Source organism: Capsicum annuum, chromosome 12, assembly GCF_002878395.1.
Source record: "Capsicum annuum cultivar UCD-10X-F1 chromosome 12, UCD10Xv1.1, whole genome shotgun sequence".
Classification (NCBI taxonomy): Eukaryota; Viridiplantae; Streptophyta; class Magnoliopsida; order Solanales; family Solanaceae; genus Capsicum; species Capsicum annuum.
Genome location: NC_061122.1, coordinates 26,137,606 through 26,160,689, shown reverse-complemented (window position 1 = coordinate 26,160,689; position 23,084 = coordinate 26,137,606). Strand labels below are relative to the sequence as shown.

Genomic DNA, 23,084 nt, shown 5'->3' with positions numbered 1-23,084 from the left:
AGAAGTGCTCGTATTCTGATGTTATAAACACTTTCTATTAATAGTAAATATATTTTCAATGGATATTTGCTTTTGGAACCTTTAGATTTCGTTGTTCTTAACTTTTGCGTCACAACTTTTAAGTGGTGGTTGTTCAATAAGAAGATTTGTTAAAATCTATTTGCGTTATGCTTATATATTTACTTGGTTTATTGGGCTGTTGTGTTTTTATTTGATTGCTACTGGAGATTTATGTTGTTCCTTGGTGTTACTTCCAAGCGTTGTTGCTTTAAGTTGATTTTTAGCTAGTGGCATATTTGTGTTGTGGAGGCATCTGCTTCTTGAGTAATGAACTTTCAGTAGGAAATAGGCACTTCTCGTCCTCCTCATTTGGAAGTGTTGAGTCCCCACATCCTGACTTCAATGTTGGCATGATATTCAAATGATTCTTGGTGTATGCTATTTGAGTGTGTAATCTAACGGGATTTGAAATGCCCAGAAACTAGACACTGTCAAGGGGCCAACAGGGTTGACTATGATTTTGTAACAAGGCTTGAACATCTGCTGTTGTTTGATTGTTTTGATGGTTTTGTTTGTTTTCATTGCCGCAACCAAGTTATTCAGCACTCTATCGCTAAGACTACAAGTATACTCCGAATCAAATCTTTTTATCACAAATATTTTCGAATGATTCATACTAGACGCCTTCAACACCCACTTGCAGTCTTTGTTACGACAATGAAATATATAGTTGCATCAATTTTTTACACCGAGTTATTGTATTATGCAAAATTTCTAAAAATCATAATTTTGGGAAAAAAATACAAAATTTGGACCAGTCACAGTTTCATTATACATTGACTCGAATATATAATGCCATGTTATACATTCAATCAAATGTATAATAACATGTTATACATTCGAAAAATTATGATTACATTTATCAGAATACAAAATTAAAAGATGAACTTGTTCAACACATTTGATACAAATATTACCATACCTACTACAGCTCCCCGTTTCTCTATCAAACTCTATTTCCTCATTCGATTTGTTGAAAACGAAATACACATCGGAAAATTAACCAATCTAGAAAATTGCTTCTTCAACTCGATGAAAACTCTCACTCCATTGTCATTCGTAATGACAATTGGAGAAGACTTACCTTCAACGACATATTCACTTCAATTTTCTTACGTACTTCGTCGAGATCCAATTTCATTGCTATCGTAGCAATTAATTTCAAGAAAGTTATACTTTCCGAAACAATAATTGCGTCACTTTTATAGGATTTATAACTTATTTTCGACTCCCAGGATCCAGAATATCACAACAATATGTGGATGTTCATATTGATTTTCGTACAATTGAAGAACGATGTAGAAGAATAATTTTTTTCCCAGATCATAAATCAACAACCCAAAACTAATTTACTGTAAAGTTTAAGAGAATTACCATCAACGGAGTATTTAAGTTTAATTTTTTTTTAACATCGTCAACATTCAATTCCATCGCTATCGTCGCAACCAATTTCAGAAAGTTAATACTTTCAGAAATAATAATGGCATCACTTTTGTATGATTTATAACTAATTTTTGATTCCCAAACACCGGAATGACGCAACAATATGAGGATGTTCATGCTTTTTTTTTTCAAAAATCAAGAAAGAATCCGACTATTTTTTTTCTCAAAAACTTATTTCAACAGTGATGAAAGAAAGAAGCCGATTTTTTTCCCTCAGAAACGTATTCGAACAGTGATGAATATTAACAGTAATGTTTAAGAGTTTTTTTTTTTAAATTGAAACTTCAGTTCCTATATTAACTCATACACTATTTAATTAGGTATTTAATGTCGTAATATAAGAAATAGGAAGATATTTTCTGATTTCTCCTTCCATAATTGTAGGCAAAAAAGTTTTATCATACATCACAACAATGTATAATAAAGCTACGAATGTATGAGTATATTTGATAAAATAGAGAGAGAGAGAAAACCTAAAGGGATTTTCTATAATTACATACATGTTACATGGGATTTATGTGGTTTACACTTAAAAATTAGATAAGAAATTTGACGGAAAAAGACCTTGAAGGAACAAAGAAGAACGAAAAAGAATATAAAGAGAAAGCGAGAAGATAAAGGAAAATCTTGAAGAAGAAAGTGACTTTTGTTAATTAAACTAGATAGGTATGCCCATGCGTTGCACGGGCCCAATGCGCATAGTAGAATAAAAGTAAACAATGAGAATTTTTTTTTACCCTTTTTCCAACATGTCATTCAATCATGCATATTCTAATTTTCAGGGTTTAGATGCCAATTTGAAAATTGAATAATTGTATACTTAAATGGCAATGGCAGGTTAGTGTGATCAAAGCTGAAGAATGAACTGGTGATGCAAACCCATATGCTGCAACAACATAGTATAAAATGAAGATGTAATAGTAAGGGACTATCCCGTTTGATTGGATCATTTGATGGAAATGATTCCAAATGTATGTTTTTATACAATCTTGGGAATAACATACTACTGGATGCTCACATTCATATATGATAGTGATTGTTGTCTATTTACATTGATACAGATAGTATTTATAAATTCTACAATAGGAGATGCATTTTGGTTGTTGTGATCAATCTCTTGGGCATTTACGATCAAACACCTATTAAATTAGATTTAAAGATTAAATTAGTTAAGAAGTTCAAAATTGATAATAAAACAAATCTTTATTCAAAGAAGACAAACACAATAGTTATTAGAATAGAGGTTACAATGACCTAAGCTACTATGGTATTGGAATGAAAATTCATTTGTAAATTGAAAGAATTATATTGTAGGTAGCATTAGTAACACTGTACGTATCTCTTTGTTTTTAAAATTTTGGATAAACATTTACATACCTATTGGCAAAGTAGTTGCATTGTTGTGAAATACTGATATCATTGACACCCATCCCTTCTCTCTTAACTTATTATATTTTCAGCCTACCTAGATAACCTATGACCTTTCTCAAGATCATCTTACATTTGGAAGATTATTCACTACACACTGTCACTGGCACTGCCACATGTTCATGGTACCAAAGAGGAGAAAAGTGGCTTATGTTATGGACAAAAACTTCTCATGTCTCAAATTATAACCTGAGTACACAATTTCATTCGAAACTTTACATGTAAGATCTATGAAGGAGGGTACACAAAACTAAAATGAAACCTAGCTGATAAAACTAAATTGATTAATTTGGCATGCATAAAGCGATAGGAAAAATATCTCGCTGAAAAACAAAATGGATAAAGTACTTAAGATTAAGAAGATTTTACAATGAAAAGGAAAAGGGAATATCTTTATGAAAACGCAACTCTCCAGGACTTTTGTTTCTTAACTGGCGGCTTTCTTTCCCGTTTCTCCTTTACTTTAAATAACTTAATTACGATCCTTACAAAAGAATGCAACACATTAGACCATAATCCGAATTACAAGATGAAATATATGGAAAATGAATCTTCTCCATCTTTTCACCTGTTCAGTTAGCTCCAAAAAAGCCCCTGCATAAATTACAAAAAGATTATTAGGTGAACAAATGAAAAAGAATTCAGCATGTGTTGATTTAAATTGTAAGCAAACTGACACGCATTGCAACTTCACAATAAGTAACTATACTCAGAAAGGCTGCATTTTTCACTAGGGATTCCAAAAAAGTATTTCACAAAGTTAGTATGAAGACTTCCTTATTAGTATTCCAAATATTGCTTCCATATTTGTACCCCTGTTGGTATACTAATTGGCAGGTTTTATAAGCCGAGGATTTATCGGAAACAACCTCTCTATCTCTATGCGGCAGAGATAAGATCCCCGTATACTCTACTCTATCCTCCCCAGACCCCACTTATGGGATTATACTAGGTATGTTGTTGATGTTGTTGTCGTCGTAATCAAGACATTATTTCACCGCTAGAATCAAACAGACACCTCTATCACTAAGAGATATGAAATTTATAGGTTAGTAACTGCTTATAGCTGCTAGCACGACATAGGCTTCTTTTACGTCACAATTACTAAGCTAGTGTTAAAAGAAGAAATATCTAACCTCTGTGAAAGCAAGATTCACAAGATAGGATAGAAATTGTCCACCTGTAATCCTTAGTACATTAGTGCTCACAAGGCCCCCACGAATTTCTGATGGTGATGCTTCAGCGATGTAAACAGGAGCAGTGACACAAGCAACACCAACTCCTAGACCTACTAAGAGTCGTCCAAGTATAAGAATGTATGGATCCGGAGCTGCAGCCATTACCACAGATCCCAGTATGAAAACAACATCAGCAGACAGAGTAGCTTTCTTCTGTCCAAAATAATCATTAATCTAGCCCCCAGCAGCAGCTCTAATCATCGCGCACCAACCAATGCCATACTGACAATAGTTTCCTACAAAATCATGAAGCAAAACCTTTAGGGGAGAAAAACCAAATTGACCAGAAATAAGACCACCTATTAAGTGTTATTGACTCGCTGCCGAAAATGAGGAAGAGGGGGGCAATTGGAAGTCCTATTTATTGTATAATTAGCAAAGGCAACACTGGTGACAAAGTTGGAGTGTATACTACTACAGTGAAGTAAAGCACATTTGATAGCTGATAAATCACATCCCATGTTTGCATCATCACAATAAATTCAAGTAGCAATATGTCTTTGCATCAAATTTTCTCTTCAAACAAGTTAACAGTAAAACAAAAAAGTTTCATATTTGCTCAACCATATTAGATTAGCTCATTTAATTATCAGAAATTCTTCGAATAAGGTTTGAACAATCCTTTCAATGTAACTGCCAAGACGACTCAAATTAACATCCTTTTCTCACATACTAAGATAACAATCTATTATCATCATATCATCAGTGGAGTAATACTTGAGCTCCAACTGCACCCACCCCCGTCCCATCCATTAATTTTTTATCATTCCAACAAGTCATATGATAAAGATGGACCAGCTTTAAAAAGTAGTTGTTGCGATCACTTTTTATTTAATGGTTAGGTCCAAATTCTATGATATACAGAAGTGCACCAGTATTACCCCTACAGCCGAGTGTAAAATTTGTGAAATAATTTAATCATGGTAAGGTTAGATAATTGATAATATAAGATGCGAAAACAAATAGAGAGAACACATTTGTCTGAGAAAACAAATGCAATAACTTCATAGCTTTTAAAAAAAAAGATATAATTCTTTGGTGTCACGAAGATTCTTGCCACTAATTAACTTATCCCGATAGATGAACTAGCGTGTTCGAAAGCTAATTTCACGACCATCATTTAGACTAAATTACATCCCAAGGTTCTCTTTATAAGCACTTACTACAACCTCAGATAATTCCATCTAATCCTAAGTAATTGCATTAGGGACATAAAAGAAGAGCCCCTTAACCAATAAGATGTTCTCTGTTTTGGTGTCAAACAGCTGAAAAGACTAAATAGGGCCCTCGTAGATGCTAACTTTGAAAATTATCCTTTCAAAATACTCACCTCACTGCCTTGGAGACCAATCACCAGAGTTACATAAATTTATCTTTCAAAATCAATTATAAATGTATGACTGTGCAATGAGTACACTAAGTGTGGTTTTACCTGATTTTCTTACTATATTTAAGTTTTACTTTTTCTTAGAAGGAGAATAAAAGTTACCATAATTACTTTTACTTTTCTGAAAGAAAAAAATATAATTTTTTTTTCATATTTGGCTAACCTATTTCTTGAAGAAAAGGCTTTGGACATTTATAAATAGAAGACCCCTTCTCATACCATAACACAATATCATCCACAATGTAGTCGTTTAAACAGTTTTGTTTAAGAGGAGATTTTCTCTCTTATAGTTTTATATTTTCTTTTATATTAGGTTTTTATATGTAGGCCAATTGACCAAATTATATACTAATCATGTTTTTAGTATGTTTTTCTTTTCGTCTGATTTATCGTGTCAATAGTTTGCAATTAATAGCTTCCGCATGACGCCCTCTCGATTTCGAACCCAACAAGTGGTATCAGAGCTTACGGTTCAATGGTCCAATGGTGCGGTGAGACGAGATTAAACAGGTTCAAAGCGGTTTCAAAATCAAGCTGCAACAATTTGGATGATAATGAAGATTTTTGTCGAACTACATGTGGAGAACAAGTTTCAACCATATTTTCAACACGCCTGCTGCTGCATCTTTAAAAATGAAAATAAAATATTACTTTTAAACCAATTTTTAACCATGATATTTTAAACCTTATTTTTAAGCATGGCAAGCAGCAGTTATGAAGATTATATCAAGAACGAAATTCATGCACGTGATATGAAGAGAAGACGGATCAAGTGAAGAAAATCAAGCCAAAAGGGGAGATTTATTAGGGTTTTTGCCCTGATTTTCTTACTATATTTAAGTTTTATTTTTCTTAGAAAGAAAATAAAAGTTAACATAATTACTTTTACTTTTCCTGAAAGAAAAAAATATAATTCTTTTTCATATTTGGCTAACCTCTTTCTTGGAGAAAAGGTTTTGGACATTTATAAATAGAAGACTCCCTTCTCATACCATAACACAATAGCATCTACAATATAGTCGTTTAAAGAGTTTTGTTTAGGGGAGATTTTCTCTCTAATAGTTTTATGTTTTCTTTTATATTAGGTTTTTTATATGTAGGTCAATTGGCCAAACTATATAATAATCATGTTTTTAGTATGTTTTTCTTTTCGTCTGATTTATCGTGTCAATAGTTTGCAACTAATAGCTTCCGCATGACGCCCTCTCGATTTCGAACCCAACACTAACTACGCAACTGAACAGATAATAGAAAACAAATGAGAGACAGTAATTTCTTAGAAAGTAAAAAAAGCCTCAATATGCCTTATATACCGGAATGAAACATACGATGATTCAACAGTGAAATATAATTTAGTGGAGCTTAGACATTAATAAGAAAAAATGAGAGAGATATTGTTCATTAGACAATTTTAAAATTAATATATGTTTAGATTATGAGGGAATTAATGTATTATCTTATGTAGGATAGAAATGAAATAGTTAATAGTTGCATAACTAATCCTCCCATAAATAATATTTGCATAACTAATAACTGCATAATTCTAAGTGTCCCTCTATAAGTCGTATCGTATGATCATATGCTTTAGCTACCCATTTTCTGATAGAGACTTGTAACAAGACCAGGTTGGCCTGCTCTAACTTTACGTCCAACCTTGTTCAAAAAATCTACAATGGACGCGGCAAACTCTGCCTAAAATGAGAGGAAAAAACTTACCATGAAAATAATTGAGTGCAAAATACATTTATACGGAACTACAATGCCAATAAAGGTATGCACAGAAATTAAACGATTTTATGACAGTGAGGCATAAATTATAAAGACGATAAAATCTTTCTGATACTTCGATTTCTATCAACCTCTAGGTAGATATTTCGATTGTCGGTCTCCATAATTACATTTATCTTCTAACTCTAGTAAAATCAATGTACAAGTAGCTGATTAACCCCAGCAATGTAGTAAAATGCAGAAATGTTCTTTAGTGAATGATAACACCCATAAGGTGTGTATTAGGTACTAAATCGTAAAGGAAAATGATGTCGTATATTTAATTATTTAAACCACAATATCAGGCATCAAAGAACAACCAGAAACTGATTGAGACAAGAAACAATGTATTCACTTAAAATACAAACCTGAATAATATGTGAAATATTTGGAATGCCAATACCACGTGCTGCAACATTCGTGCACACAAAAACACCACCTTCCAGCTGAAAATCAAGCAAATTCTTTGTGCGCAAAGCTATCACTATGGTAGCAGAAACATTCAAGCCCATCTCCTGTCAAGATTTTACCAATAGCTTCCACAGCCTCTATAGTATTTACAAAGACCATGGTTCGGAGCACTCGGACCATTATCTGCCATAGAATTCCCATTTTTCAAAAGCATTTATGAGTGTGTCCACTTGGGTGTCAACTGAAACTTCAATCCACTTCTGCTCCAACCGAAGAAACACATACCTATCGCTTCAAAGTGGTAGAAACAGTTGAAAATTTCCAATTTAACACTGCGTGTCAAATAAAATTTCATAAATTTAATCTGCACGATTAGGCGGTGGAAATTCTAATTACGAACTAATTTAACCCACAAATCTGTACTCAAAACAAAGCATGAAGAAAAAGAGGGAAAACTGATATGGAACATCAAACATACCTGAAGATGAATTCCTTTGGAGGGAGAAGTAGAGCTGAGAAAGTTGGATTGTTCTTTGGAATTTGAAGAAAAAAGATAGACAAGAGAGGTAGAGAGCACAGACTTATGTGAAAATGATTTTGCTATGGTGTGGACCGGGACAAGTGGGTCCCACAAACTTGTCCCTAAAAGAACAAGTCCCTTGAACAACTAAAATAATTGTGAAACAACTACATTAGTTGTCTGAACAACTTTGCACAGTTGTTGAACAACTTCTCTCAGTTGTCGAACAATTACGCCTAGTTGTTCAACAACTAGGTGCAATTGTAGGACAACTGTGCCTAGTTATTGAACAACTTTGGTAGTCGTTGAACAACTTTCCAAAGTTGTCGAACAATGATCACTCATGTCTTTTCTCGTAGAATAACGATGTTTTGCTTTATATGTTTTAAGTTTCAATTTTGTCACACTTCCATATTTTCTACATTGGAACTCACTATAGCCATAGTCGTAGGTCTATCTATGTTTACGCTGTTCGTTGTAGTCCACTAACGTGCTGCCAACAGCAAGGAAAATAAAATGGTTTCAAAAATTTTAAAATCGTCAATTGGTTTCAAGAAACTATGAGCATGTAGAGAAATTATGTTTTCTCGATTCTCTTTTTTTTTTCTCATCATATATAACTGAAATCTAATGTAAAATATATAGTACAATAATTGTCTAAAATAAAATAAAAGATCAATAACAATGTATATAAAAGAAAATTCCAAGCTCTTAAAGGGTTAATTACTTTCCGCATAATGTTGTCGCTACTTATCAGAAAGTCGGAATCGTTATAATTAAATAGAACAAAGGAAATAAAAGACATTTGACAATAATATGCCTAAAAAAGATACTTATGTCAAAAGATTTTTACCTTCGTTTTGCAAATTTTCACTGTCTTGTTTGATTTAGCCATTGACTCAGCTTACAAGTATTTCTATTCACATTTAAAAATACATAAAATTTATTCAGAGTATAAATATGTACCGCTTACAAAATGATTCACCATTTATTAGATTCACCATATTTTAAAGGATCTACATAAAAATTTTAGGCACATAAACAAAAAGTGAAAGTCCTTGCAAGTAGCCTAAAATATGTAAGGAATGAGTGCCTTAATAGCCTTTGGAAAATCATCGAACTTTGACTTGTACCATCTTCTTGTAGCAATGCTCCTGCCCATCAAGTAAAGAGCAGTGCCCAAAGTGAATGAAATTGCATATAATGTTTGAGAAGTGCAAGAAATTCCTACAAATATAAGAATCTCAAAGAGATAATGTGGGCATATTGCAAAATCAAATAGGCCACCTTGAGGAATTTTGTACTCTTTTTCACCCTTTGTCCTCAAATTGGAGAGCAAAATATGATGATAAAAGTTGCCAATAATACCAACCAAGAATATTATGAATCCACCATATCTGAGATCAATAGATGGCTCTGGCAAACCTTGAGTAAGGTGTTGACAATAAATCATGGTAACTGTGGAGAGAAAATAGCTAGATGATATTACAATTGTAGCTTCAATATCCATTGAACCACTATATTTGTGAACAAATAGGACCTAGTATCAAAACAGCAAAGGCATTAGAATTGCTCAAGATAAGTTTGCAGCTTTAATCCTGTAATTGCTATTAGCTAATAGTTTAACCTTTCTAAAAGTTAAAAGGACACTATGTTTATGTTTCCCACCCAGTATCTAGTATCCTCTTTGGGCCAGATTAATAAGGGCTCACACCTGAATGAGAGACCTATGTTGCTCGGATTATCTAAAATGATACCGCATTCGCGTGTCAGATCGATCCTTTAAACATGCACTAGTTTTAGAAGATCCAATTGACATAAATCAATAACGTTTTTGAAAAGTAGAAGCAACACAGTGTAGAGAACAGCAGAAAAAAGTGTAACTGGGAGACCTTCTGCTAGCCCACGATCGTTAACTGAGATCGGAAGATTCAATTAAAAAGAGGAAGCTATGAAAAAAAAGATTTGTTATGGAAGAAGACTTCTTGAATTGGATTGCTTTTTTGAGTTGGTTACAAATGCCTAATGTCATCCCTTATTTATACTTGTGAAGGGATGATCTAGATACTGTTGGAGCTATTACATAATATATATATTGTATATCTTTCATATACAATTAGTTGTCTACATATATATACAAATTCATTTGGACTTCCAGCTGTAATGGTTTAGTCTACTGTATTTTTGTCTAGCCCAATGTCACAACACTTAACCTGGCCCAGTACAAATGTGTATATATAGATAAGTGAGTGGAGGTAGTTGAGACCGAGATATTTTTTATCTTCTATTCAATAAAGAAAAAATTCTCTCTCCTTTATCTTACTATTCTCGAACCTTCTAGGGTTCTTCAGTGTTTCTTCAATGTTTATCAATGGAGTTTATCGTGTTTTCACCCTAACAGATACTACAAATCTAGAGTATTCTATGCTCTTCCACAAATATCTTTCTTAAATATCTAGCACTCTCTAATATCTAGATCTTTCCTAAATACAAATATCAAATAACTACACTATCCTTTTCTAGATTCTTCTACCTAGAATACATAGATATTTCTTCAAGATTATCCTATCTACTAGACTATTCTAGAAACTTTACTAGAAATCTATGATTCCAAAAAATCTACATTAATATTTTCACACTCCCCCTTAAAGTGATTTTTTGAAAGCTACCCTAAACTTGTCACGGAAGAACTCAAACGAAGCTTTGAACCGAGCCTTGGTGAAAATCTTAGCAGTTTTTGCATAACTCCTCTTTTGCTTCTTTAAATGATAAAGATTTTTCTTTTGTTAATGACTGACCCTGCGGAGATACTAGAATATGTATTGGCAAAATTTTCATCTTTGTAGCGGACTAGCTTGATAATAGTCCTCGTTGGCCTTTGCAAATCATATGAATCACCTCTTTGCCAAGTTTCATGTTGTTGGGTTTCTCAGATTCCTCTTTCTCTTATCTCTTCGACAACTATATTATTCGGAGAAACACCTATGATAGGAAAGTAAGGAACTCCAAGATTTCATTTTTGTGTTACCTCTACTTCCAACACAACTCCATGATATAAGGAAATTTCAACAGTATCAGCTACTTCATTCAAGCTGGTGATGATCTGACCATTAATTTCCTTTGAAACCTCATAACTATCAGAGGGTTTACCACCAACTTCATTTTCCAACTCCTCAATAAACTGCCTAGCATCTTCGGACATTTCGAAAATCATGGGGTCTATCTCTCTATTTGAGATTGAAATTTCAGGGTCAGCTTCTTCATTTATTTGATCTTTTGCTTTTTTATCTACTTCTGGTATTTTTTCCGCGCTAGTGATTAACCTTGATATCGTAGATGATTGATCAGAGACTTCAACTTCCAATATATCTCCCTCAATGTTTTCTTTGAAAAGGTCACCACTAATATGTATAGTTTCAGACACTGCCTGCTCAGGTTCTATTGCAATATTTTTCACGTTCAGACTTTTATTGTCAATTTCAAGATCTACTTCTTTGAATTCCTCGATAGCAGCTACCACGCATCTAGTCTGAACGTCTTCAGTATCATCTTGCTTCTTATCAGTGTCTTCCTTCTTCACATGATGGATTATATTATATCCGATCCAATCTCTTTCCAAATTTATGGAGGTCAAGACATTTATTACTCGACTCTCAGCTTGTAAGTATCTTTTCCAACCTTCTTCTTCAATAACTTTTTCAGTATGAGTTATGTTGCTCTCCGTGGCTCGGTAATATCTTTTTATATGTCCTGTTTTGCCATATCGATAACATCTGAGAGGTTTTTTATAATTGTTAAAAGACTCTTCATTCTTTCCAGTTGATACAAGCACGACCACGAAGGTGGACATATGTGAGATGTATTGAACCCGAGACTTAGAGTGTGCAAGTGAAGTGCAAAGGAGGGCCTAAATAGACTCCAAAACAGTCCACACTCTACACTCCAAGGGCGCCTAAAGTGAAGTATTTGACTAAGGGGTCTTTTGGACATTTCACACTATTTTTGTAACCTACTATAAATAGAACATTTTAGGTCATTTACTACTTAGATTTTGATGAATATTGAAAGTTGTAACACTTGAAACACTTTCTCTTGTGAGAAAGGGCCTCTGGGCCGAAACTAGGCAACATAGAGTGTGGATTTACTCTTGTTGGATTCATAGCTTGGAACGTTGGGTGCTTGAAGGATTGAGGTCCCCCTTGTGTCCACCGAAGAGTGTAGGTGTTTGTATGACATGTTTTTAAGGGTCTTGGTATTTTGATTCATACCTTGGTTCTTAGTATATGTAATATTGTATGTCACACTATTTATCCTTTGTTTTCATTGTAATCTTGTAGTTTGTGTTCTTGTTATTCAAACCGTGTGTTGTTGTTATCATCTTGTGTTTATCTTGTTCTTGTTGTATTGTTGTTGTTTTGGTGTTAAAATACACCTTGTATCTTGTAATCCCTGTGTTGTTATTGTTGGCCGAAAGTTGCTCTCAAAAGGGTCCTCGGGTTCTAGCTGATTTGTGGAATTTTTGAGTAGTTTTTTAGCCTTCCTTAGCCTTTCTTGTATCACCAGGCGAGCTTGAACCACATACAAATCAAGAGTGAGGCATATCTCTTGTTTTTATTTAAACTTCCTCTTGTCAGCTACAAGAGCATTTCCTTTCCTTTCTTTGACAAATTCACCAGCCAATTATTTGGCTAGTAACTACTATGACGATAACAAATTCTCAAATTCCTCCAAAAATAGTTGTTTAGCCCATCCCTGAATAGATGTCACAAAAGGAATATATTCTGGTTTCAAACCACGAATAATATTTCTTCTTATTTGTGCTTCAGAGATAGCCTCATCCGGATGTAATAAAGGAATCTTAAAACATAAATTATTAATCCTTAAGAAATACTTGGCAATGGAAAAATTACCTTGGGTGGCGTTAGCCAATTCATTCTCCAAAATCTATAGCCGAGCTTCATTTTTCTTGTTGAATAATTGATTGGGGGTCCTCCATATTTCATGGGTTGATTTGCACCTTATAATATAATCGAATAAACTGGAGGAGATGGATCTTTTCAAGATTAACTCCAGCTTTGAATTAGTCCACTTCCACTTCTTATATGCACCATCATTTTTCGATTTGTCAACAGTGGGACTTATGTTACTTCCGTTAACAATATCCTCCAAGTTTTCACCCACAAAGTATGATCCGTACCTTGTAATTGGATTGATTTAATAACTCCATTCCCAGTCCATTACCATGACCGCTAAAATTCATACTTGAATCTATCACTAACACAATGTTGAAAAAATTCAGAAGTCAACATGTGACTATGGCTCTGATACCATGTATAGAATAGCAGAAAAATGTATAACTAGAGAGACCTTCTGCTATCCCAAGATCGTTAACTGAGATTGGAAGATTCAACTAAGAAATCGTTAACTGAGATCGAAAGATTTAACTAAGAAGAGAAAGCTATGAAAAAAAACTTAGTTATGGAAGAAGACTTCTTGAATTGGATTGCCTTTTTGAGTTGGTTACAAATGTCTAATATCATCCCCTATTTATACTTCTATAGGGATATTCTAGATACCACAAATCTAGAGTATTCTATGCTCTTTCACAAATATCTCCTTTAAATATCTAGCGCTCTCTAATATCTGGATTTTTTCTAAATACAAATATCAAATAACTACACTGTCCTTTTCTAAATTCTTCTATCTAGAATTACCTAGAATAAATAGATATTTCTTCAAATTGATTATCCTAAATACTAGACAATTCTAGAAACTTTACTAGAAATTTATGATTCTAAAATATCTGTTTTAATATTCTCACACATAGTAGCCCAAAATATTTGATTAAAAAAGGAGGGGTATCAACTTTTTTACTCGTCTTAATTTGACATTACACATTAATTAAGAAAAACAATTAATAATATGGCTACTTTACCATAATGCCCCTATTAAATGATATTTAAATTTAATTTGAAGAAAAACAATTCATACTAAGGGTAAAAAAGGGGAAAAAAACTTGTCTTGTTTTGATTAACGAAAAATAGCAAGTAAAATGAAAAATTAAATTAAAAAATTTGATAGAATAAAATGAAACTGATTGAGTATTAAAAGAAAATTCATTCTCGTGTTTTTAGATTCATAAGGCTATATAGTACACTGAACTTGGGACCACGTTGACCTAGTTTGAATTGTGTCCACTAGAGTATAGGGTGGTTTGGAAAAAAGACCAATCAACAAGTTGAAATTACATGATTTAAGTATATTACTATAGGGTTTGTTTACATCTAAATCTCTTAATAAGTACTAATTGATAACCTGATGAAAATACACTAACCTTGCCATCACATATTAAAATACTGTAACATTGTAAAAAAAATCTTACACTATCTGTGTTTATAGCCTAAATCCAATCACTTTTAATTTTTTTTTTAACAGGCTGAAAAGGAAAATAGGACAAATAAATTGAAACGAGAGAGTAAAAGACTAGTTGAAAAATACCTCTAAGACTCTCTTGAAGAAATGTATGGTTAAAGCAGAACAGACCAAAGCAAATCTTAAATCGTCATATGGGAAAATTGCAAAAGAGGAAATAACAGCAAGAAATGCTGGACTATACAATAAAAGCATCCCTTTTTTACTATCAATTCTTGCCTTCTTCTCATCATTTTCAATTTTTGTTGTTCCAGAGAACTTGGAATACTGCATATTCTTCCCTTTGATTTCTGAAAATCCAGCATTTGCTAATGAAGCAAAGCTTATGAAAGACATTGTAGTGATGAACAAAGATGGGGGTGGGGGGTAAAGAAATTTAAACAATGTAGACAACACCATTTTTCCAATTCTTGAAATGTAATTTAGAGGAAATATGTGTTAAGTGTATATAAACAATAAAACACCCTATTTTTAGTGCTATGTTTACTCTTTCTTGGATTTTGGTGTATTTGACTAGTTGAAAAAGTGGAATTTTAAGAGCCACAATTATGTGGAAGTAACAAATTTGGAGAAAGATGAGGAAAAGGATGTGTATCTAAAGTTATGAATCATATTTCGAGTGTCTTAAAGACCTACGTGGTCACAAATTTTGCCAATAAAACTTATAGGTTAGCCTAAGTGACAAGGGTCCAAAGGAGGGACTATTATTCTTCCTGGTTAAGGCTGTCGAGGGGGAAAAGAAAGCGAATCCGGTGCTTTAACCCCTGCTGTGCGGGGTTCGGAAAGGGCTAGACCACAAAGATCTATTTCGTAGAGAATCTTACTTTATAATTCTACAAGAAACTAGTTTCATATCTAGTGGCGAAATTAGAATTTTCATTAAGGGGATTAAAAATAGACATACGAACAACTGAAGGGGTTCAACATAAATATACATAAAAAATAATGTAAACCATGTATAAATAGTACTTCCTCCGTCCCATTTTATGTGTCATCGTTTCCTTTTTTGTCCGTCCGAAAAAGAATGTCACAATTCCTTATTTGGTAACTATTTAAAGACACAATTACACTTTCACCCGTATTTGTTCCACTTATAAGGGCCCACTTAATTAAAAATAATAATATTACATTGTTTTAATGAATGACAATTTGGTAAAAAGCATCAAGTCTTTACTTATTTTTTAAACTTCGTGTCCGATCAAATGGCGACACATAAAATGGAACGAAGGAAGTATAATATTTCGCTGAAGGGGGTTCGGACCAACCCCTCGCCAAAGGGTAACTCCACCCCTATTTGTACCGCTCTAACTTGTAACTAATTGATCACACGACAACTTTATTAATTACGTAAAGGCTCTCCTACACCACAAGGAGAAAAAAAAAAGGAATGAAAGGTCTAAAAGATGGCACAACATATGTCATAAGGTGGTGAATCCACGAGTATGGAAGCAAAGTTTCATTTTATTAGTTTATAGTGTTTAAGCTAACTAACTTATGCTTCTCGACTATTCCACCGCTACTACTTAACCGTGGGGTTTGGGCAAATGCGGACAATGTCAAATCAGTGTGTTTTGGTTGACCAGCACATTTTACACCAAGACAACCGAATGATTCAAATGAATAATAAAGCACCAAATTACTAGTAACACATACATGAAGATTAGTCAATTTAAGTCCCGAAATTACTTGCACATATAACTAGTACTACCATAAGAGAAAAAATTGAATCAAGAAAATCAGAGCTGGATCCAGGATCCGGACTCTCTGGTGCCAAGTAAACTTATTGACAGGGACAGAGTCATCTTCGATGAAGGGTGGTCAAATGCACGCCCTTTATCGGAAAATTATGTGATGAATAGAGGTTAAATGTTAATCATAATGAGTGTATATTTAATTTTGCACACTCTTAACATAGCTGAGAATAAAATTTGCATATCCTTCATTGAATTTCTGGCTCCACCACTACTTATCGATTAAAGTAATCAAATTATTCATTTTTTGATATATAAGACAATTAACCAATCAATTAATTAAAAAAAGTAATAAAAAAATAATAAAACTTGATCTTTCAATAATATTACTAATATCATAATATAATATTCATAATTCATTTAAATGGTAGAATGTACGTCTGTTGTCCTGTTTTAGTCAATAATGCTTCACAGAAAATAATTTTATAGAATGTAAGCTTGTTGCCCTGTTTTAGTCAACAATGCTTCACAGAAAATAATTTTAAAAAATAAATGCTGCAAACTGGGATCGAACACACGACCTATGGGCAACAAAAGTGTCGCTTTGTCACGTGCACTAGATAGTGCCTTGGTATTATGAGTGGCAGATTTAATACTCCCTCTGTTTAAAAATGACTTGACACAAAGTTTAAGAAAATAAAGAACTTTTGAATCTTGTGATCTTAAATTAAAGTAGTGTTAAATGTACCAAAATGCCTTTTAATCTTATGGTCATAAACATACCATGTGAAAAGTTGAAATTAAAGTATTGTAAAAAAAGAAAAGGATCATTTTTTTTTAAATGGACTAAAAAGGAAAGTAGATCATTCTTTTTTAAACAGAGAGAGTATTTGACTATATTGATATTAAAAAAATAAATGCTGCAAACTGAATTCGAGCACACAAAACGGAGGGAGTATTTGACTATATTGATATTAAGAAAATAGATGCTGCAAACTGAATTCGAGCATACAACATATGGGCAATAAAAGTGATGCTTTGCCACTTGCACTAGATAGTGTTTTGGTATTATGAGTGGCAGATTTAATATTTGACTTTATCAGTATATATATATATATATATATATATATACCTATATACATAGAGTTTTCATCGAAATTTGCAGGTGGCGGGCCACCGCCACGACAATGAATAGATCCACCCCCGAAGAAAATGGTATATTACAAGAACTTCAATATGTCAAAAGGTGATTCCTAAGGTTGTATCTCCTTACTGAATTCTCAGCAACTTCTTCAGGAAATACAAAGTCAGGATCCTTTAATTTGTCAACATCTTCTGGCAATTCAGCTTCAATCCATGAAGACCAATCCACTTCACTGTCCGAATCCTCGTTCTCCATTTCCCACGACAAGTACTCCTTGTGTTTTTGAATTCCATTAACTTTCTCCACTAGTGTTTGTAACATCATATGGTTCAGCACTTCATAATCTCTGCAAGATAATATGTCGATTTTTTAAGAAAAATTGTTATGAAGCTAAACAAGTAGTTTTTGAACTTTATGTTCTGTTTGTGAGTACCTGTAAGTCCAAATGGAATACAGAAGTTGGCATGAGGCTAGTAGTACAAATAGTGACCTAACTATGCTCACAATCCATGCCTGATCCTCCATTTCATATGTTGCGTATCGAAGTATGGCCAGTTCAATCAAGAATGTGAGCACTAATCCTACAACAAAACAAGAAATGATGAGAAAAGATTATGAAATCCAAAATAGTTGAAATAACTGGCTTGGCCTGTGTTTTGTTGGTTTTATTTAGTGTACCCCCCTCTTGAGGGAAGCCAGGTTGCAAACCGGGCTGTCTTCCAGCACCTATAGGGACGCCCAAACTTTCAACAATGTAGGGAACAGAAAGAATCTTTATGAAAGGTGGGATATTTTACCTATGTAAAGCCTAGGTCTCACATCATACGTCTGTTTTGTGCTGGTAAACATGTAGAGAAGAAATATGGACACTGAGTAAAGCAAGAAAGCCTTGATCGCTCTTGATTCAAGAAGCATGGCATTGTGCAAGGTGAACAACTTGTCTAAGACAAGAAACATGCTTGCTTGTTTGGCCTCAAAAGTTTCCTGTTGACACAATTGATGAAATCAATGAACAAGTACAAGAAATCCAAGAGAAATGATGATTTGCTACCTTAAAGTTTCGTTCTTTAATATGAGAATTGACAAACCTGTGCTGCTAATATTGATTTTGATTTCTCAACTAGATGATCATGAGTTTGCTGTAGCTGTTTTTGCCTTGTAAGAAGCTCCTCTTGTTGCTCGTGCCCAAATTGAGCCATTTCTTTCAAAGTTCTCCTGAAAAAGTGTGAGATATTGTTTTACATCAAACCCAGGGTGGCTCAACCAATTTGATGGCCCCAAAGCCAAATCCTAACAAGAGGTTTCAAGTATATTTAATAAAATTAGTTTTTGTGTATATCACACGTGTATCTCCTGCAACTTACGTGCATCTTATATGCATTCCATGCGTCATACGTGTACCCTGTTGTAAATTAGAAAAAATATTTAGAAAAATGAGGCCCCCGGCCAAGAAGTTGGGCCCAAGCCATTGCTTTAGTGGATTTATGGTCGAGCTGGCCCTGATAAAACCTTAAATGTCGCGAAAAATTCTTAAAGTGCACCAAAGAATATCAGGTTGACCTACAACAATCAGGGACGAATCCAGGATTTTCAGAGAGGGGGTTCAGTAGTACATATACGAATTAGTCAAAGGGGTTCAACCTCTACTATTTATACATAAAAATAAAAAAATTTACCATGTAAAAATAGTATAATTTTCCGACGAAGGGGGTTCGGATGAACCCCTGGACCCTATGTAGATCCACCACTCACGACGATAAATAACCTACCTATCAACTCGATGCAGCCGGTGATAACATAAACAATGTACATAACTTAAAACTCAAATTCTATAAGGAACATAAGAACCACGGAGGAAGTGATTCCTTAATGATTTTTACCTGCTCTCTTCAAGTGCTTGAGACTGAACTTCACTTAACTCTTGAAGGCCATCAAGAGTTTTAGATTGTCTATCCAAAAGTTGTTTCTGTTTATCCAAAGCTTGGCCAGCAATATTTCCAATATCATTGGCTTTAATTTGCAATTTATCCATCCTAGAACTCATTTCATCCCCAACTTGCACAATCTCAACCTCAATGCCCTCCGTTTTAGTCCTCAAATCATTGATTCCATGGTCTAAATTAGTGTAAGATTCATGAACTATCGCCATGTTTTCGTGCAAAGTCTCCTTCATTTTCTCCTGGCCTTTGTTCAACTCTAATTGGGAAGATGCTATCTCTTTAGATTGCTCCAAAATTACTTCCGACTGACTCAACACAGCATTCACCCGACCTTCAATGTTCTTGGAAGTCTCCACTACTTGTTGAGTTCGTACATCAATCGAGCCTAATGATTCTTGAACATGCTTCGAGTTTTCCAATAGCAAATCCCCTTGTTGTAGTATGTTCTCTATTTTCTCGTCAGCAAATTCAGCAGAATCCTTCAAACTATTTACCAACCTCTCTGTTACATGCTTCCATGCTTCTCTCCTGCAATTATTAAAAAGCATTAAGAGTAAGACCCTCAATTCATAATAACTTGTTTGGATGGTTGTTACCTACTCCCTCCGTCCCATTTTACCCGTCCCAAATTGGGATGGCACAGCTATTAATAAAACAATGATCGGTAATATAACTTTACCATTTTGTCTCTTTTAATTGTGTCTTGTTGTTAGTTCCACTATTGATGGATGGCTAATATTAAAGCACATTTATATTCTTAATGGTGTACTCTTGATGGTACTCCTCTTTGGAATATTTTTCAAGAATGCTAATAATAAGGAGTAATCAATTACACTTCCATTTGTTTTTTTTTTTAAAGATTTAGATGTCTGAAATTAAAATGTTGTTTCTAAATCTGAAAACTGAATGATTAAGACTGTTTGTTTTTCATCATCTAAATGTGTAAAAAAAAATTATTTGTATACATAATAAAATAAAAAATAAAATTCAAATAAAAAATAAATTATATAGTAAAAAAGTATGTAATTTAATACAATAAAATTATAGTATTTGATTGAGAAAAAACATTTGTTTGTTAGTGATAGTGGAGGTGGCTTATAATGATGGTTGTGGTGATAATAATTGATGTTAGTGATTAATATTGTTGATGGTGATAATTGTGATGGTTGGTATTGTAGTGACTGTTATGATGGTGGCGATTAATGGTGATGGTGGTTGTTGTGAAGTGACTTTGCTTGATGTTAGTAGTTTAAGGTGTTGATTGTGTTGGCTGAAACATGAATGCATGATGATTGATAATGTGTTGGTGCTAGTTGGAGATTTTATTTGTTGTGATGTGGAGATGGTTGTTAGTAGAGATAAATCGTAGTGATGGTACTGGTTGAAGTAGCGGTAGAGGTGGCATTACTAGTGACAATGGTGGTGGCGGCCAAAGAATGTGTAGAGGTTATGATGTATTAGTGGTAGTTAGTGGTGGTGCTAGTTGTAATAGATGAGTTGGTTGGTAGTAGGGATTGGTCGCTAGTGGTTGCTGATTGTGGTATTGTTGACGGCAGTGGTGGTGGTGAATATAATTAGAATAAAAGAGGTAGTAGGTGTGGTAGCGGTTGACAATTGTAGTTGGTAGCGGTATTTTTTGTCGATGCTGGTTGTGATGATAGAGGTGGTTGGTAGTGGTGGGTGGTGGTTGACAATGGTGATGATGGCAGAGATGGTTAATGGTGGTAACTGCTGATTATGAATAGAGTGGTAAATATTATTCAACACCAGAATATCCCTACAGACCTATGAAGACTTGGTTAGCCTATTGAGAGTTAAAACCTTAATGAAAAATAAATGCACTTAATGGTCTGAAATCTAAACCATTCAGATTCAGACCTCCATTAAGTGCAAACAAATGAAGCCAAGGTATAATGGAAAAGAAAAATTGTCTCGTTTTGATAAGTAAAAAAGGACAAGTAAAATGAGAAAACAAATTAGGAAATTTGAAACGAGTAAAATGGGACGGAAGGAGTATTGTATTGTATTGTATTGTATTGTTACTTTAAATACAATGTTTGTTTTGATTATTAGTATATAGTATCGTAAAATCCATTGTTGTAACGGCGAAAGTCCCATTTTATGTATCAACCATTTTGGTTTGATCTTAACTCTACAATATATCCAACTTTTTTTTTGATAATATCGTTAGTTTATTGTTCAGATTATGGGTGTGTGGCATTATGTATAACAATATTCACGCAAGTGAGGTCTGGGGAGGAAAGTGTGAACGTAAACCTTACTCCTACCCTAGAAAGATAGAGAGGTTGTTTCTGATAGAACCTCCGCTCAAGGAAAAGCATTGACAAGCAGCTCGGGAAAAGAATATGGAAATGGAGAAATCATGATAAAATACTAAAATAACATGACAAACAGATAGCTACAAAAATTGAAGACTAAGAATCTACTACAACAACTACTATGTCATTATTATGTAACGAAAGAAAATGATATAATCTACTCAAACATTATACTCATTAAAATAATGTTAATAAAATTTAAATTGGTGAACCAGATTTGAATCAGTGACACTAGAGTATTCAGTCCTATACTCTACCAACAGAACCTTTCCAATAGTATTTAACATCCAAACAACAGTCTGTAACTTCCACTGAAGCAAAAAAACTAAAAAAGATTTTGATGAGAAAACTTACTGCAATTGATGGCAAATGGCAGGGGTTTCAAGATAGAACTCCAAATAAATTGTCAAAACATCACTATCCAATTTCTTGAGACAATTAGTCATTGGTGATTTTGCATCACAATAAGGCAAAGGTGACCTTCCAGTATGCTGCTGAAAACAATCACATAAATTCCAAGAAAGCCTAGACCTTAATTCTTCATCAGGAAGAGCCTTTGAACACACACTAAATAAACTCTGATAACTTCTCTGCCAACAAGAATTAGGGACTAACATCTTTTGTTTCGCGTTTTCGACGAGTTTAACTCCCTTTTGATTCTCAAAAGCATCCATGGAAAATTCAGACATCAACTTAACCATTTGATTTTTTGCAGAGTATTTGCCTGAATTAGTTTGTTGCTCTTGTTTACAATCATTCTTGTTATTATTAGTACTAGAAAAGAACCAACCCCATGTTGATGAACTTTGTAACAACAAAACCAACAACATAATAAACCTTTTTTGTATATGAAATCGACCCATTTCTGTTGTCAATCCGCAAAACAACTCTGCAATTTCAAACGCACAAAATTAATAAGTTTATGAATTTCTTTTTCTTTCTTTAATTTAACAGAAAAAAAAAAAACTGTGATTTTACTTATAAGTTATAACATACACGAGAAAGTAAACTGTGATTATATATAAAGACTGTTGGATACTTGGGGAGAAAGTACGACACAAAGTAAAAGTCTTTGATACTTTGAATTGAAGTAAAGAAAGAGACACAAAGAATTTAATAGATATTAGTATTAAAAAATTTCATTTTATAAGTGCAAAATAGTCTATCTAGAATCCAGTATGCAAAGATAAAAGTTGGAAAAAACAACAATTTGGAAATTTTTTCTCCTATGACGTAAAAGCAAGACTTCCATGTTTGGATTATTTTACGTTTGATACATCTTGT

At 33.6% G+C, this 23,084-nt stretch overlaps 2 protein-coding genes across 3 annotated transcripts; both read right to left on the bottom strand.

Annotated features, from left to right (window-relative positions):
- Positions 1 to 9,215: 9,215 nt before the first annotated feature.
- LOC107851604 (very-long-chain enoyl-CoA reductase) lies at positions 9,216 to 15,301 on the bottom strand. 2 transcript variants are annotated; one of them, XM_016696687.2, is made up of 3 exons: positions 14,753 to 15,301; positions 9,542 to 9,794; positions 9,216 to 9,408 (listed from the first exon to the last, which is right to left on the bottom strand). In XM_016696687.2, exons 1-3 carry the CDS (start codon positions 15,083 to 15,085, stop codon positions 9,284 to 9,286), a joined length of 711 nt encoding a protein of 236 aa, XP_016552173.1. In that variant the 5' UTR covers positions 15,086 to 15,301; the 3' UTR covers positions 9,216 to 9,283. The 2 variants fall into 2 exon arrangements, with proteins under 2 accessions (XP_016552173.1, XP_016552172.1); XM_016696686.2 differs by having other exon boundaries at positions 9,216 to 9,794; positions 14,753 to 15,296.
- Positions 15,302 to 17,326: 2,025 nt separating this feature from the next.
- Positions 17,327 to 22,790, bottom strand: LOC107849624 (protein GAMETE EXPRESSED 1). The gene is made up of 6 exons (XM_016694180.2): positions 22,155 to 22,790; positions 19,402 to 19,989; positions 18,610 to 18,736; positions 18,319 to 18,505; positions 17,955 to 18,102; positions 17,327 to 17,867 (listed from the first exon to the last, which is right to left on the bottom strand). Exons 1-6 carry the CDS (start codon positions 22,661 to 22,663, stop codon positions 17,609 to 17,611), a joined length of 1,818 nt encoding a protein of 605 aa, XP_016549666.2. The 5' UTR covers positions 22,664 to 22,790; the 3' UTR covers positions 17,327 to 17,608.
- Between the last annotated feature and the right edge of the window lie 294 nt (positions 22,791 to 23,084).

Coding starts and splice junctions, on each gene's coding strand:
- LOC107851604 (XM_016696686.2), bottom strand. CDS start 15,085: ATGGTGTTGTCTACATTGTTTAAATTTCTTTACCCCCCACCCCCATCT. Junction 9,795..14,752: donor TCTTCAAGAGAGTCTTAGAG/GTATTTTTCAAC, acceptor TTTTGATACTAG/GTCCTATTTGTTCACAAATA.
- LOC107849624 (XM_016694180.2), bottom strand. CDS start 22,663: ATGGGTCGATTTCATATACAAAAAAGGTTTATTATGTTGTTGGTTTTG. Junction 19,990..22,154: donor GCCATTTGCCATCAATTGCA/GTAAGTTTTCTC, acceptor TAATAATTGCAG/GAGAGAAGCATGGAAGCATG. Junction 18,103..18,318: donor GAGACCTAGGCTTTACATAG/GTAAAATATCCC, acceptor GTTTTGTTGTAG/GATTAGTGCTCACATTCTTG.